Source organism: Neophocaena asiaeorientalis, unplaced genomic scaffold (assembly GCF_003031525.2).
Source record: "Neophocaena asiaeorientalis asiaeorientalis breed wild unplaced genomic scaffold, Neophocaena_asiaeorientalis_V1.1 scaffold264, whole genome shotgun sequence".
NCBI lineage: Eukaryota > Metazoa > Chordata > Mammalia > Artiodactyla > Phocoenidae > Neophocaena > Neophocaena asiaeorientalis.
The window spans coordinates 2,950,962-2,966,036 of NW_020185332.1; the positions used below are offsets into that span (position 1 = coordinate 2,950,962).

At 49.7% G+C, this 15,075-nt stretch overlaps 1 protein-coding gene across 6 annotated transcripts in view; it reads left to right on the forward strand.

Moving 5' to 3' along the window:
- The window catches only part of DAPK2 (death associated protein kinase 2), a 124,145-nt gene that overhangs the window by 100,242 nt on the left and 8,828 nt on the right, over window positions 1-15,075 (forward strand). For 4 of the 6 annotated variants that reach the window (XR_003001830.1, XR_003001832.1, XR_003001831.1 and 1 more), the window contains 5 exons: window positions 3,530-3,578; window positions 4,295-4,321; window positions 7,131-7,283; window positions 8,303-8,348; window positions 9,736-14,689. Coding sequence is in view for 2 of the 6 variants with exons in the window: in XM_024735184.1 (XP_024590952.1) it covers window positions 3,530-3,578; window positions 4,295-4,321; window positions 7,131-7,283; window positions 8,303-8,348 (275 nt within the window). In the remaining 4 variants the exon portion in view is untranslated. The remainder of the gene's footprint in view (window positions 1-3,529; window positions 3,579-4,294; window positions 4,322-7,130; window positions 7,284-8,302; window positions 8,349-9,735; window positions 14,690-15,075) is intronic. The other 2 variants (XM_024735184.1, XM_024735185.1) reach the window with 1 other exon arrangement.

Consider the following 15,075-nt stretch of genomic DNA (forward strand, 5'->3'; position numbering starts at 1 on the left):
CTCTTGTGAGCCAGTGTGACACAGCTCCAGCCCAGAACTGGTCTTATTTGCACCTTACAGATATATAGGGTGGTTTCTCTAAGCCCCTGACCAAATTATGATGACTTCCTTTTCCCAAGACCCCTGAACACAGGGTATAAGCACTCTTCCCTATTCCCATCATTCTTTGAAATTTTAACCTGAGACCAGGGTTAAAAAGTGTCAGCTTCTGGGAGTGGGGTGGACCAGGTCTTCCAAAAGGTCCTCTCACTACAAAACTGGATTCTTGAGAAAAATATTATTTTTCATGCAATTCTGGACTCATAGGAAGTAAGATAAATCTTTAAGTGAAGTAACTCCTTCAGCATCACCTGTCCTACCTATGAACGTAGAGCTGGAGTGGTGAGTAGCAAGAATATTCAATAGGAGGACCTCTCCTAAAGGCAAGTATACATATCAGCATTTATCAGAGACTAGCAAGATTTAGATGTTCAAGGATGTAGGATATTAAAATTATCAGATGTTGACTATTAAATAAATGGAACGTATATAGAAATAACAGGTAGACTCACAAGAATGAGCAGGCAACAAGAGATTCAAAAATGACGAGGCAGATTTTTCAAAGAACCAGATAGAACTTTAAGAAATTCAATATATACTCATTGAAATTTAAAACTCAGTGGATGGGGCAAACAGCAGATTATACACAGCTGAGGAGAGAATTAAAGAATTGGAAGACTGAGGTGGAAAAAATCAGCTAGAATACCACAGAGTGACAAAGACACAGAAATATTAAAGAGAGGATAAGTGGAATAAGTTTAAAATAAGAAGCCTAACATAGGTCTATTTGGATTCCCGGATGAGGGAATAAAGACAATACAGGAGCAATATCTGAATAGAACGGCTGAGAATTTTCAGATCTAATGTAAAAACATGCATCCCCAGATACAGAAAGGACAATGTATATCAATCAGAAAAAAAAAATCTATACCTAGACACATTATAGTTAAAGTATAGGGCACCAGATACAAAGAGACGATCTTAAAAATCAGCCAGAGAGAAAAGACAGGTTACCTACAAAAGACAAAAATTAACAAACAAAAACCAATAACTGGACTGACAGCATACTTCTCAAGACAACAATGGAAACCAATGTCCAATAGAATATAATCTCCAAAGAGCTGAGGAAAAATTAAAACCCCATAATTGTGGAGAAATTATATTTCAAGAATGAAAGTAAGAGATTCAGAAAAAAAGCAAAAACAAAAAAACAACAACAAAAAAGACAAAACAGTTAACCTCCAGCAGATCTTCATTAGTGGAACTTCTAAAAGATGTACTCCTGAATTAAGGAAAATGACTCTGAAGGGAGTTCTCAATGCAAGAAGTAATAGGAGCAAAGATATCAGTAAAACATTAGGCAAATATAATTATTTTCTTTCCTAAAGAATGATAACGATGATGCTGATGATGAAGCTTTAATTGTAGGACTGAAAAAAAGAACTAGAAACTGAAGAAAATAACGTTAGCTAGGACAGAGTACTTGAAATTAGTGTTCTAAGTTTCTTGTATTGTTAGAGGAGGGTCAAAATTTTGATTTATGTTAGAATTCATTTGATATTCATAGTAAAGTCTCAGGGGTAGCCATTACAAAAGTAGAAGCTGGGGGAAAAAACAATAAGAAAACTAACAAAAAGCGATTTAGAAAGAAAAGACAAGAAAGAAGATGAAAAGCACAGATGAAAATGGACAAACAAAAGCACCTGAAGGACAGAAATGAGTGTGTATGTATATCGAGTAGATGAGCACTAGAAAGTGAGCTGTGCTCCTCAAACTCACTATGGTGAACCACTTGGAAAAAAAAAAAAAAGTCTATCCTGGACTGCTTGTTCAGTAAGATACAATAAAAATAAATTCCTAGAAGAGTGATCACGGTTTGAGTGTCGCAGCAATGTCAAATTGCTATGCAAGTCTCTAAATGCTTACTGTCAATTTCTGTACATATCTTGTCAGGACCAGTGACAGTCTGCAGACTGTTTGCCTGCAGACTGCACTTTGAATATCACTGTCCTAGAGAAAGTCTTTCATGTGTGTCTCAGGAGACAGGTAGAAAAAAGTTCATAGCAATGTTTTTCCAATAAAAGATAATAATATAATAAAAGAATAAAAGAAGTGGAAACCATCCAAATGATCACCAAGAGGATGACTAGAAGATGATCTATATTCACACAATGGACTATTATATAGCAGTGAAGATGAAAAACCATGGATGAACATTCAATGAACGCTAGAAGCATCATTTTGAGTGGGGAAAAAAAGTCAAGTGACAGTAGATCCCATGCAGTATGGCATCATTTTTAGGAAGCTGAAAAATAAGCCAGGAGAGTGGTTCCCTGCATCTGGGAGGGTGGGATGGGGGCACATCCTATAGAAGCAGAGGTTTTGATATTATTCTAGATGAACAAACTTAGCCTTTCCCACTCCCCACCTTTTTCCATTTGTGGTTAAAAAGTTTCAGTCCCTCTCCCTTGTCTAGTTATCATCCTCTCTTCTCTATTTCATCACCAAGCTTTTTGTTTTGTTTTGTTTTGTTTGCGGTATGCGGGCCTCTCACCGTTGTGGCCTCTCCCGTTGTGGAGCACAGGCTCCGGATGCGCAGGCTCAGCGCCCATGGCTCACGGGCCTAGCCGCTCCACGGCATGTGGGATCTTCCCGGACCGGGGCACGAACCCGCGTCCCCTGCATCGGCAGGCGGACTCTCAGCCACTGTGCCACCAGGGAAGCCCCTCATCACCAAGCTTTTTTAGAGAGTCGTCTGCACCCTTATCTCCACTGCCCACACTCAGCACTCTCTGGGCACTGCAGTGAGTGTGAAATCCAACACTTGCTTCCCAGGGCTTATGGGCTTGATCACCAGGCACCATTTGGTCCTCTTCTGTCCCAGGTAGAGTCTTCTTTCCTAGACTCTGCACCTTCTCCTGGTCATGGCAGCATTCGCACGGCTCCTGTTTCCGCCTGTGTGATGGCTCTGGTCCACCCCACCCCCACGTCCAATACCCAGCCTGTTCCTGGACACCTTCCTCTGGATGCCCCTCGGGCACCACAGGCTCATCACCTCAGTGGCCACCAGAACGTCCTCCTGCTTCTCAGGTGGGACTTGCCCTCTTTCAGACAGACTCAGAGGAGCGTGGATTCCCTCTCTGCCTCCTCTTCTCCTCCATCGCCTTCCAGCGCTGACCTGACTGGTTTCCAGTGGAGAGTTCTCAAGCAGGTTTTGTTCTAGGCCGCATGGTCCCCTCCCGCATCTTCCTCTCCCCACCCTCCTCTTCCTTTTCCAGGAGTCCCTTTGTCCCGTCTTCCTCACCATCAGGATAAAAGGCAGCTCCCTTCCTCAGAATCCTTAGTGCCAGATTCACCCCATCTGCCTCTCTGATTCTCCTTAGTGAGGGCTCAGGATGGAGACACTTGGAACCAAATTCCCTCAAATTCTTTACGATCCTCTCTTCTCATTTTCATACCCCTGCTGACTCTTCAACATGGCTTCTTTCAGCTCCAGAAATTGTGAACTATGAGCCCCTGGGCCTGGAGGCTGACATGTGGTAAGTTGTACAGGCCGCCCAGGTGGCCCAGACCCCAGCTCTGGCTGACATCCCCCTTGACCGTGAAAACCTCTTCCTTCACACTGACCTTTCAGAGCCCCTGGCTCTTCTGGGTGTGCTGGACCCGCGGCCAATTAGCACACGGCCGAGGCAGAGAACAAGGGGAGAGGTGAGGCTGGAGGTGCAGGCTCACCCGAGGCCTGCTGCAGCCACGGTAAAGATGATAGTGACGGTAGCTCATCCCACCAGTCAGCCAGGTGATTACCGGGAGCCTCATGTTCTAGGTGCTGTGCTGGGCCGGGGGATACCGCGGTGATGGATTCTCTGCACAGATGGGGCTCATTTCATGTGAGCCACGCTCTACAGTTGGCTAAGCAGCTTGATCACGTGGTTTTCTAAACTCCTCCCAGTGGTCCTGTGAGGTAGTTCTCATTATCCTCATTTTAAGAGGAGAAAGAGGCTCAGAGGTGATCATCGCAGCCTGCATGTGCGGGAGTACCTGATCTTGAACCTGGGTCCTTGGACTCAACGTCCAGCGCTTGATGACTCCAAAGAAGTCCCAGGCTGCTGCTGAAGAGTGGAGTGGGGAGGGGCGTGGGACTCGAGATGGCATCCAGGGGCTGCCGTGAAAGGGCCCTCAGAACCGCGTGGGGTGTCCCTTGCTGGTCTGGGATGACAGCCACGCAGCCCTGACTCGACGGTTCTTTGTTTTACAGGAGCATCGGCGTCATCACCTACATCCTGTGAGTATCACTGATCCCGGGGCTCTGACCCAGCTCAGATCCAGGGGGCAGCTGGAGGGATGAGAGGGGGCAGGCAGACAGACAGACTGACATTTCCTGAGTGCCCACCACGACCAGGTGTGTTAGAGCCACACAGCAAGCCTGAGGCTAAGTGCTCTCAGCTCCATTTCATACATTTGACCCTGGGCTTGGGGTTGGGCAGGAACCTGCAGCCCTCCATCCTGCACAGACTGTGTCTGCATCCCTCCTGTGGTCGGGGGTCCACCGCTCAGCCTCACCCGGACCCAGGGTTCCTGTGAAAATGTCAGTTTTCACTCCAAAGCCTTGGGACAGCCCTCAAGCTTCCATGGCCTTCCTGACCCTGCCTCTTCTTTCTCTGCCTTTCCCCCCGCCTTTCTCAAGATCCCTTTTCCTCTCACATGCTCTCTCTTCCCTTTTCCCCAGAGTCTCTCTTTCCTGTCACTGAAGTATTAAGTGCTTAAGCAGAGATTTCCTGCATCGGGTAGTGGACCTGTCACTTTCCATCTCTGTGGCCTGGGGAAGAGACTGAATCTCTGGGCCTGTTTTTCTCATCAGAAAAATAGGAATCACAAACTTCCTGCCATGGGTGTGTTGTGAGGGTTAAGTAAGCCGACGTGCAAACTTCCCGGCACTGCTCAGACAGACACGGCTGATTACTTGGTGTTCATTTCATCAGTACTTCCCAACTGTTTCCTCTCACAGCACTCCTGGAAAATGGTATTTTTATGGCACTCTGGGTAAGAGGCAGCCCACAGCCAGAGGGGATGAAGGATGGGGCACCAGCACTCAACTCTCTCAACATCCCTGTAAAGCATCCCTCTGGCTCCCCTTGGACTGGGAGCTCTGTGCGATGTGGTAGACACCTCCCGCCTCCCCCCGCCACCCCGCCCATCCTGTCTCCCGAGCTGCAGCAGCGGGTCTCAACCCTGGCTGCACGCCAGACCTTTCAATATCTACTCCAGATCTATGAAATCAGAATCGCTAGGAGCGGGGTCTAGGCATCAGTATTTTTTAAAAGCCCTGGAGGAATTTGAAGGAGGAATTTGCAGAGAGAGAGAATTTGCTGCATTGCTGTATAGTTCCAGACTAGAGCCAGAATATTCAGATGTTGACTCTTGACACCTTGATATCTTCAGAACTCTGGTTTCCATATTAAAAGAGTATGGAATTCCAGTGTCTCCAGGGCACACAATCTTCTTGTAGCTCATTGAATTCCGTACAGGTTATTGGCTGCCTGCTCCATGGTGGGCACTGTGCCAGGCACTCAGGATACTACCTGAAGGAGAATCTGTCCTGCTTGCCTGGAGCTCCCTGTGTGTGTGGGAGACACCGGACAGCGAACTCTTACCCAGTAGGACCAAGGTTATCCTTTAGGTATGAACATGGCTTTGTGAGACACAGAAGGGAGAGCCACTGGTTTGCTGGGACTGCAGAAAGTTTAATGGGAGAGGGGGAGGGGGAGACAGAGAAGAGAGAGATTGATTTGAACTGGGCTAGAAGGAATGAGATGAATTCTCCTGGTAGAGAGGGAAGGAAGGGCTGTCCTAGCCGAGGAAGGGAGCGGTGAGCTTCGTAAGTGTGGTGAAATATATGGAGCGTGTGGACCAACTTCTGATGCCTTGCTCAGGAGTTCAGATGTGATTCTATGGAAAACAGGGAGTCATAGAGGGTTCTTTGTGAGCTAACAATGGCAATAATAATGACCGTCAATTCCAGAGTTCTTAGTATGGGCCAGGACTGCACGGAACAGTCTCTATATAGTTATTCTTCAACATTTTATATATACTTACTCACAACAGTCATGTGAGGTGGAGACTTTTCTTTTCTTCAGGTTACAGATGAGGAAACTGCAGCTCAGAGAGGTTGAGTAGCTCTCCTAGGTTCATACATGAGTGGCAGAGCTGGGATTCATATCCAGGATTGAAATATCAGATTTTTTTTTTCCAGGGTACCTTGCTTTCACTATCCCAAGAAAGTGTCAATGGAGATAGGGATGACCTTTAAGAGGTATTTAGGAAATGGAACCGATAGAAATGGTGAGGGAATAGGAGGAAGAGTCAAAGATTCTGTGTTTCTAGCTTGGGTACGTTCATGAAGTGACATCATTAATAGAGGCAGGGAGCGCATGGAGGGGTTAGGGTAGGGCACAGGGACCTCTGGGACAATGGCACATCTGGATCATGAGTCAGGAGACAGTAGATTCAGGAGTCGCTACTTGAACAACACATTCCCCACAGACCCTGCAGGGGAACATCACTCACCCTTCCAGTCCCTAACGGCCCATCTATTGCCACACCTCTCAGGCTTTATGCTCAAGCTGCTCCCTTAGCCTAGAAGACCCTCCAGCTCCTTCTGTGACTGCTGACAGCCTCTTCGTTCTTCAGGACACAACTGATGCAAATGTCAGCTCTCCCATGAAGCCTGCTCTGGGCCTCCCCTCTGTCCTGTGCTCCCACAGCCCTTTTTCTGGCCTCCTGTTTTATTCTGTGCTCTGCTGGAGATTATGAAGAGCCAGGTCTCTGTATTTGTCTCCCCTCCCCTTTTGAGTCCCTTGAAGACACGGTTTCTCTCTATCACAGGTACTTCTCTCTGTCACAGGAGCTCTATAAAGTGTATTCAATTGGACTCATTTGAAGAGTTGCTGACTGCCCCCCCCCCCAGAGGGGGCAGCAGGGTTGTGGGGAGCCTCCCATGCCCACACAGCAGTTCGAGTCAGGGTTCCCAGAGTCCGTCACCCCCACTTGCATCTACTTTCCCACAGTCATGTGTGTCCTCTCTGTGTGCCCAGCCTCAGTGGAGCATCCCCTTTTCTGGGAGACACAAAGCAGGAAACACTGGCAAATATCACAGCAGTGAGTTACAACTTTGATGAGGAGTTCTTCAGCCAGACCAGCGAGCTGGCCAAGGACTTCATTCGGAAGCTTCTGGTTAAAGAGACCCGGTAAGAGAACAGAGGAGGGCACTGGCTTCTCAGGTACTGACCCTCTCCTGCCACCTCTCCCAAAGCCGTGTCCGTCTGTCCCTGCTTTGCCATGGGCTATCATCGACCATTGTGGTCTAATCTGGGCAGGTGCTGAGGAGTATGGCATTCATCTTGTTTCCTCAAGTCGTTCTGGTTTCTTTTTCTGCTGAAATGCAAATAACTCTGTGTGTGTGTGTGTGTGTGTGTGTGTGTGTGTGTAGAAGTCAACCTGGGTTTCTCTAGGGCTCATTATCTTTTGCGGTCTGTCCCAAAGGCACCTGGAACTAGGATTCAAAAAGGAAAGTGGCAGGGTTTTCAAGTCAGTTCAGGATGGGAGTGGGCGGAAGTGGGCCCAGAGGGGTCAGAACAGTGGGAGAATAGGAGACCTGCTAATCCCACACCTTCTGCAGGGCCCAGGGTGAGCCCCGTGGCTGTGCGATCGAAGAAGGAGATGGGCAGGGGCTTATAGGGTGCTGGGTACCCAGAGCACGGCCTAGATGAGGCAGGGGTAAGGTCCACAGACTTTAGAAGACCATATCCTCTTGGTCCCACAGATTTTAGAGAGGGGCAGAGCGGGGTCGTCTAAAGTGCAGGGGCCCAATTTCCCTATTGAAGATCAGTGCTAGGTGGGATGGGATCACCCTACATGGGTACAGAGCAGGGAAGGGCAGAGAGTTGGATCCGGGAGGCAGACAGAAAAACAGAGACCAAAAGGTTTTGCGGTGGAGAGCATTTATGACTCTTCCATAGTGTGGTGTCAGCCCCTTCAACTCCGGGACCAAAGATGAAGGTTTATGTGATGTCGTTTTATTGAGGTGTCTTCCTGGACCACTTTCTCTGGAATGCAGGGAATGCAGCCAGTTCCCCATCCACCTTATTGTTCTAGCTTGATGGCAGTGTTTGAAGAATGCCAAAAAGGAGGTCTAAGAAGAGTGAGAATGGAGACTGTTGCTCTCAGCTTCTCATGGACCATCACTGTTTTCTGATCCTCGTTGCAGGAAACGGCTCACGATCCAAGAGGCTCTCAGACATCCCTGGATCACGGTAAGGGCACAGTGATGAGTTCCAGTGAGCAGTTCCCTGCTCTGTGGCCAGGGCTGCCTGGGGCGGCCAGATGCAGGGGACCTATGGAAAGGCCTTTGCTTGAAACACTGACCCTCAAGCACAGACGAAAGCTAGTTGGGGGCTTCTAAGGGTCTGGGCTTGTTCAAATAGGTCTACAAGTTTAAGTTTCTATTTCACGTGTTCAGGTGACTTATGAAATGAAACCTTCACAAATGTCAGTTGAACTCCTTGTTCTTTGGGCCCATCTTACAAAGGGTTCTTTGTCAGAGGACACGTCACTGTCATTCTCAAAGCAGAAATCAGGACTCCTCAGTTGTAGAGAGAGATCAGTGACAGTTAAAAACCTCAACTTTGTAACCGGGGCTCCTTGTTTCTGACTTTCGAAGTCCTGAGTAAAGGATGACACTCAAACCGGTCACTGGCTTCCTCAGGCCCCTGGAGACTTCAGGGAATGGGGCTCTGAAGTGGAGGCCTGCTGGGAGAGAGAGGCAGCCACTCCTTAGGGCAGTTCCATTCTCTCTGGGGAGGGTGGGGACACAAAGGTGACTCCCTGCCTAACCCGCCTTGTAACTGGGCTTCCAGCTGCTGGGTTTTCAGAGGACGTTGCAGTCTAGGCACAGTGAAGTGCCAGTGAAAAGCACTTTGGTAGGATAGGAATCAGGAGACTGGGATTTTGGCCCTAGTTCTGCTGACTGATGAGATGTGTGCTCCCAGGGATGTCACCAGACTTCCCATTCACTGAAATTGTTAGATGGGAGAGCTGGCGAGGATGATCTGAGGGTGCAGATGAGAAGTGGCAGAGGCCCACGGGAGATGGAGAGCAGGGAGGGCTGGAGTGCTCTGGAGAAGGCCAGGTTCATCTGCTTGTTGAAGGATGGGGAAGGCCACGGGCCCTCCAGGTTTGGGCCCAGACCACAGAGCTAGGGAGTCTGGTGGGTTGCCTCCTAGCTCAGCTTGCTGAGTGTTGCCAAGGCCCAGGGAGCCCACCAGCCATGAGGGAGAGAAGCCCCCAGCTTCCCCCCATGAGCCATGGCCTTGTACGCTTCCGCCCTTGAGTGGATGCCTGCAGAATCCTGGCTCTAGCCTGCTTGTCTGTGCGAGCACCCTTAAATGCTATGCGTGTGGAGACCCTCTCTAATGGCCGTGGACCACCCTGCCCTGAAATGAGTGCGCAGGCAGCACCCGTCCTCCTCGACCTGACCTTTCTTACGGTCTGTGTGGGTGATCATTCCGCCCTGGTCCTCCCGTGGCCTGGCGCATGCAGTGAATGCAAAGAGGCTGCTCGTGTGCCGTCTGCCTGCACCTTGGACTGCCCTTGGAGCAGACGTCAAAGTAACTCTGGCCCTTCTGTCTAAACACCCCCTAGTCCAAAGGAGAGATCAGAACCCCTGAACAGCGCAAGGCAGAGCCCGCCCAGCTGAAGACCGAGCGCCTGAGAGAGTACACCCTCAAATGCCACTCAAGCATGCCCCCCGACAACACCTATGTCAACTTTGAGCGTTTTGCCTGTGTGGTCGAGGACGTGGCTCGGGTGGACCAGGGATGCCGGGCCCTGGCGGGGGCCCGTGACACCATCCAGGACGATGTGGAGACCTTGGTCTCCATCTACAATGAGAAGGAGGCTTGGTACCGGGAGGAGAGTGAGAGAGCCCGGCACGACCTGTCCCAGCTCAGGTACGAGTTCCGCAAAGTAGAGTCCTCGAAGAAGCTCCTGCGAGAGGACATCCGGGCCACGGGGTCCCGCCTCGGGAGCACAGCCAGGAAACTGGACCATCTGCAGGTGCAGTTTGAAGCCCTGGGGCAGGAGCTCTTGGCAGACTTACAGTGGCTCCAGGAACTGGTGGGCGGCTTCCAGCTGGAGAGTGGGAGCATGGACAGCCCCAGCTCCGTGTGTTGCCAGGACTCAAGTGAGTGCCTAGGGGAGCTGCTCAACAGATCACGCAGTGAGGAAGTCTAGGCCAGCTTGAAGCTCTGAGCACCAGAATCGAGTCAGGAATGCCTCCTGGATGGTTTGCTGAAGCCTGTTCCCAACTGCCCTGCCAGGGCATCGACTAGAATTCTCCTGCAGGGGTGTGTGTCTGTAGCATAGCCTTCCACCCTCTTCCCAGAATGCAGAATCACGGAGGGGCTAGCTGGTTATCCATTCTGTACCTCCTCTCACCAGCCTGGTTTTCTGGGAGGGTGGCTGGCAGGGCAGCTAAGCTGTTAAAACGATTGAGGATGAACACCCGTCAGTGCACTCTCCAACGGAGGGAGGACGGCTAGCCCTGGAGAGATACCTGATAACCGATTTGTGATGACGGATTTGTTCACATCTCGCTTCCCGCCTTGAAGATTGCAGGTCTTGGGTAATATTCTAGTTAACTAGGGATAACAGTCAGTTGGCTTGGTGCTTTCCTGCTGCTGAAGGAGGGATTCTGAATGCACAGAGAAAAGATTACTTTTCATTTATTATGGACTTTTCACTTACCAAGCATTTATGGCTTTGATCCTTAAAGGAACCTGTGAGGCAGGAAGGTAGGTGGTATTATGATTGTTGCTACTGTCATTTCCATGAAACTGAAGAGGAAATTGACCTCCAGAGGGAAAATGACCGAGGTTCATTCATAGCTAGTTGATACGGATGCAACGGAAACCCAGGATGCCCGACTCTGAGATGAAGTATATGGGAAGAAATAGGCTCTACTGTAAAAATCCACGTTAATATTAAAGTTCAGATCCCAGAGGTAAAGTAAGCGTTTTCATGTATTTTGCCAAGTCAGGTGGAGGCCTTATACCTTCAGGCAATTGTCCTAAGAAGTGTGTCCTAGAAGGCACGCAGTTTATCGTTCCCATCCAGCTGTGTCCCTGTGTGAAGATCACCTGCAGAATAGGAGGGAAGGGGCAGCATCTTGCCCTTCTCCACTTCCCGCCTCTGGCTAAGGGCTCCAATCTCGTGTTGGGAATGAAGGCCAGAAAGGACTCAACAAGCAGGTTCCTTTTCTCATGTCCCTAAGGTCTGAAGAGGGTGGACATTAAGATTGGGGAGCCCAAGGCTCAGTGCTCCCCTCCTGACCTCAAGCTGTGCGCACCCCTCCCTGAGGACTGGATCATCTTGTCTCCCTTTTCCCGGAGGAGGGACCAGCCAACTAGCTCACATAGAAAGAGTGTGGAGTGTGGGCCCAGTGCTGTGCTAGAAGCTTGGGGGTGAGGGAACAGATCATATCATTTCAAAGTGCCTTCACAGACTCACAAACCCCCCGTCAGATAGGTGGGGTAGGTGTTATTCCCAATTTGGAGCTGAGGAAACAGAGAGGATGTGATTTGCCCAAGGTCACAATAGTGGCAAAAGTGGAGACTTTCTGATGATGTCCGTCGCTCCTTCTGCTTCCCCTAACTACCCCAGTCTCCAAGAGTTTACTCTCTGCTGTGGGGCAGGTTACACCAAGACACATCCATCTATGCATTCACAAAGAATTTCTAAGCACCTATCTACTGCCAGGCATTCAGCCTGGCCCCAGGGATACAATGTTGAGTGAAAACAGGCATGTTTCCTGCCCTCACGAAGTTTGCAGTCCAGTAACAGATTCCAACATTCATCAAGAACATTCTGCAAAGGTAGAACTGCAGCTGGGACCTATGCAATGAAAGAGAAGGATGCAGCACTGCAGGAGCCTGCAGTGGGGGATGATCTAGTCAGGGAAGGCATCCCTGAGGTGGTGACGCTGGAGCTGAGATCAGCTAAGCAAACCAGGGAGAAGGTAGTGCTCCCCACAGAGCTGTCATGCCAGGGCTCTGTACTGGGAGGGGGCCTGGGAGCTGAAATTGCTCAGACAGGAAGAAAGCTGGAGGGGAGAGAATAGAGTATGGTGTGGATGGGGCTGGAGAGAAGACAGGACCAGCAGGGCTTTGCCGTATTAAAGAGCTCTGCCTTCACCCCAAGAGTCACGGGGAGCCATGATGGGCGCCAGGCAGTCAACAGCCTGACGTGCTGGTGGGGGCAGGGATGCCCAGTGAGCAGCACAGATGGGGAGTGGTTTAGGATGAGGCATGAGATTGTGATCCCATGAAACCATTTCTTTAAAATCCTACCTCTAATTCTATTCGCATGCTGGATGGCTTCAAATATCATATATAACATTTGTAAGAGAAACTTTTTTCATCCACTGTAAGAAAGCATATTTTCATCAAATGTAAATGCATCATTATTTTATGACGCCAAAATAAAGAAAAAAAAGCCCAGGATGGGAAGTCCAATAGGAGATTCCACATACAAAGCTGGGACACCCTCACTGAAAGGGTAAATGGGAAATAAAGCCACCAGGCAGGAAGGGGAGGCAAGGGAATGTGTGTGTGTCTCAACCTTGACACTGGGTAGAGGGATGGAAAAATCCTCCACTGAGAATAGGAGTCCCAGGTCCATGGTACTCGTGCAGGTTTGCTTTCTGTATTTGCACAATCAGTGGGATCCAAAAGAACCTCAAAACAAGTGAATAAACAACAACAAGAAAACAAAAACAAAAGAACCTCGAGCAGAGAACCTAACGTCAAACAGTTAGAGGCTGGGTGGCCCCAATGGCGGGCAGAATCAGTGTGGTCATCTTCCGGAACACCTGCCTTCACTTCAGACCGACAGTAAGGATATGATGCCACTGTTTGGGAGTTAAGTCCTGATTTCAGAGATCCAAAAATGTGCATCTTGGAATCGATGGAAGATGGCAAAGCCCTGTTCCCTAAACCCTGTCTGGAAGAACTGATACAAAAGACCCATCTACGAGCTCTCCAAGAATTTTCCTGCCCTGTTACAGGACATGATATACCCATTTGGCATAAGACACTGCAAAGATGAAAGGTCCCTTTGGCCAAGTCAACAGGTTTCCTAAGGAAAGGAAGCCCCTGACTGAGCAACTCAGGGCAAACTTTCTTGTGAAGGTCGAAATAAAATGCAATAAAGTAGTAAGATGTGGATGATGGTTTGAATTAGGGAGACTGGGAAAAGGGAGAGAGAAGTGGTTATTTTAGAATCCTGGCATCAGCTTCACACTGTCCATACTGGTGGGTCCTCAGACGTGAGCCACCCGACACCCTCTTTTTACAGGATTTTACAGGACAGGATTTGTCTAGAGTCCCCCAGCTAGTCAGCCCCAGAGCTGGGGTCAGAACCCTAAGTGGTTTTCCTCACAGTAGTGGAATCGTCTTCTCTGTGTTCGTGTCCAGTCGTGGGTAACAACTTGTCATTTAGATGTTTTATGAACAGACTCTTTTATGTACTAAGAGTTTCCAAAGACAAAATGAAGTGAAGTGAAAAATGCCCCCCAGGTCTTTCAGGGAAATCAGAGGAGATTGTGACCTTCCTCTGTCACCTGGCTGGTCCAACTCCCATCACCCTTTGGCAGCAGAACCTGATGCCAAGGGGAGCCCAAGGAAGCCTGTGGAATGCCCAGCCAGAGGACCTGCTAGATTCCTCCCGACACACCCACAGCTGGCGTTTTAACAGAGACATGAAGGACAGGGCAGGGCAGGGCCGATGGTGGCGGGATGGGGTGTTTCGTTGGTACCTAGACGGATGAAGACCTGGGGGACGCCACTCTGTGGGCCGGCCCATCTACCGTCACAGAGGATCCTTTCATTCACCAGGCTGTGAATGAAAGGTCAGCCTCTGTGCTCTGGGCAAATGCCATCCTGGGGAGCGCAGGGTGAGCGTGTGACATCTTCCTGAATAGCGATTCCCAAGGAGGCTGGAGAGTCGGTGCCTGGGGAAGGCAGCAGTCTGTCCCTGCTCTGAGGCAGAGGCATGCCGCACACGATTACCCTTTTGCGTGGGGAAGGGTGGAGATGGCGTGATAACGTGGTAACCGGTGATTCTGCAGATGCAGGGTGCTGGCAGTGAAGGGATGGAACAGAGTAATAATGGTAGGAGAAGCCAGAGTCTCCTCTGCGAACCCCTTCCCCGTACCAGCCACCCACATCTCCAGGTGATCTTGAGGGTGGCGACTTCCCACCTCACTCCATCAGGCAGGGCTGTGGGCCCTTGTGGGAGGTGGCTGGGTGCTCAGCTCCCACCCCCACTGGCAGCCTCTGTACATGTCTGTGGAACTGAATGGCCTTTTCTGCTTTGTCTGTGAAACTCTTGGCCTGTGGAGAAGGTTCTTTGCCCCTGGAGAGGAGACCCAGCAGTGGGCATATTTGAGGAGCAGAAGAGGCCAGTTCATTGAACAAACACTGACTGTGCTCTGGCTCTGGAGGGAGGTGACAGATAAGGACAAGACAACCCCTGAATAGAAGACTCACTGTCTGGGACAGATGGGGCCCCAACCAACTGGGAGGTGAGGAAGGCCATGGTGAGTGAGAAAACAGGGGTACCTAATATTCCAGAAAACAGGAGGGAGACGAACTCTGACTGAGGAAGGGTAAGAGGGGTGGCAGAGGGCAGAAACATTCTCGGGGGGGGGTGTCTTGCCCCCAACACTCCCCTCCAAGCTGTAGCCTTGTGGGGAAGGTACCAGGCAGAATTTGGAGGGATATGGGCATGAGCCCAGCTTGGTGTCAGGAACCTGGAGCTGTCAAATGGAGATTAAAGGGAAGGAGGTTACAGAGATTTAAAAGAGGGAGACTTTCTGTTTTTAACTTTTTGTTATGGGGGATTTTCAAAACTTGCACAAAAGTATTGAGAATGGCAGAGTGAATTCCACGTACCCGTTACCCAGCTTTTTTTTTTTTTTTTTTT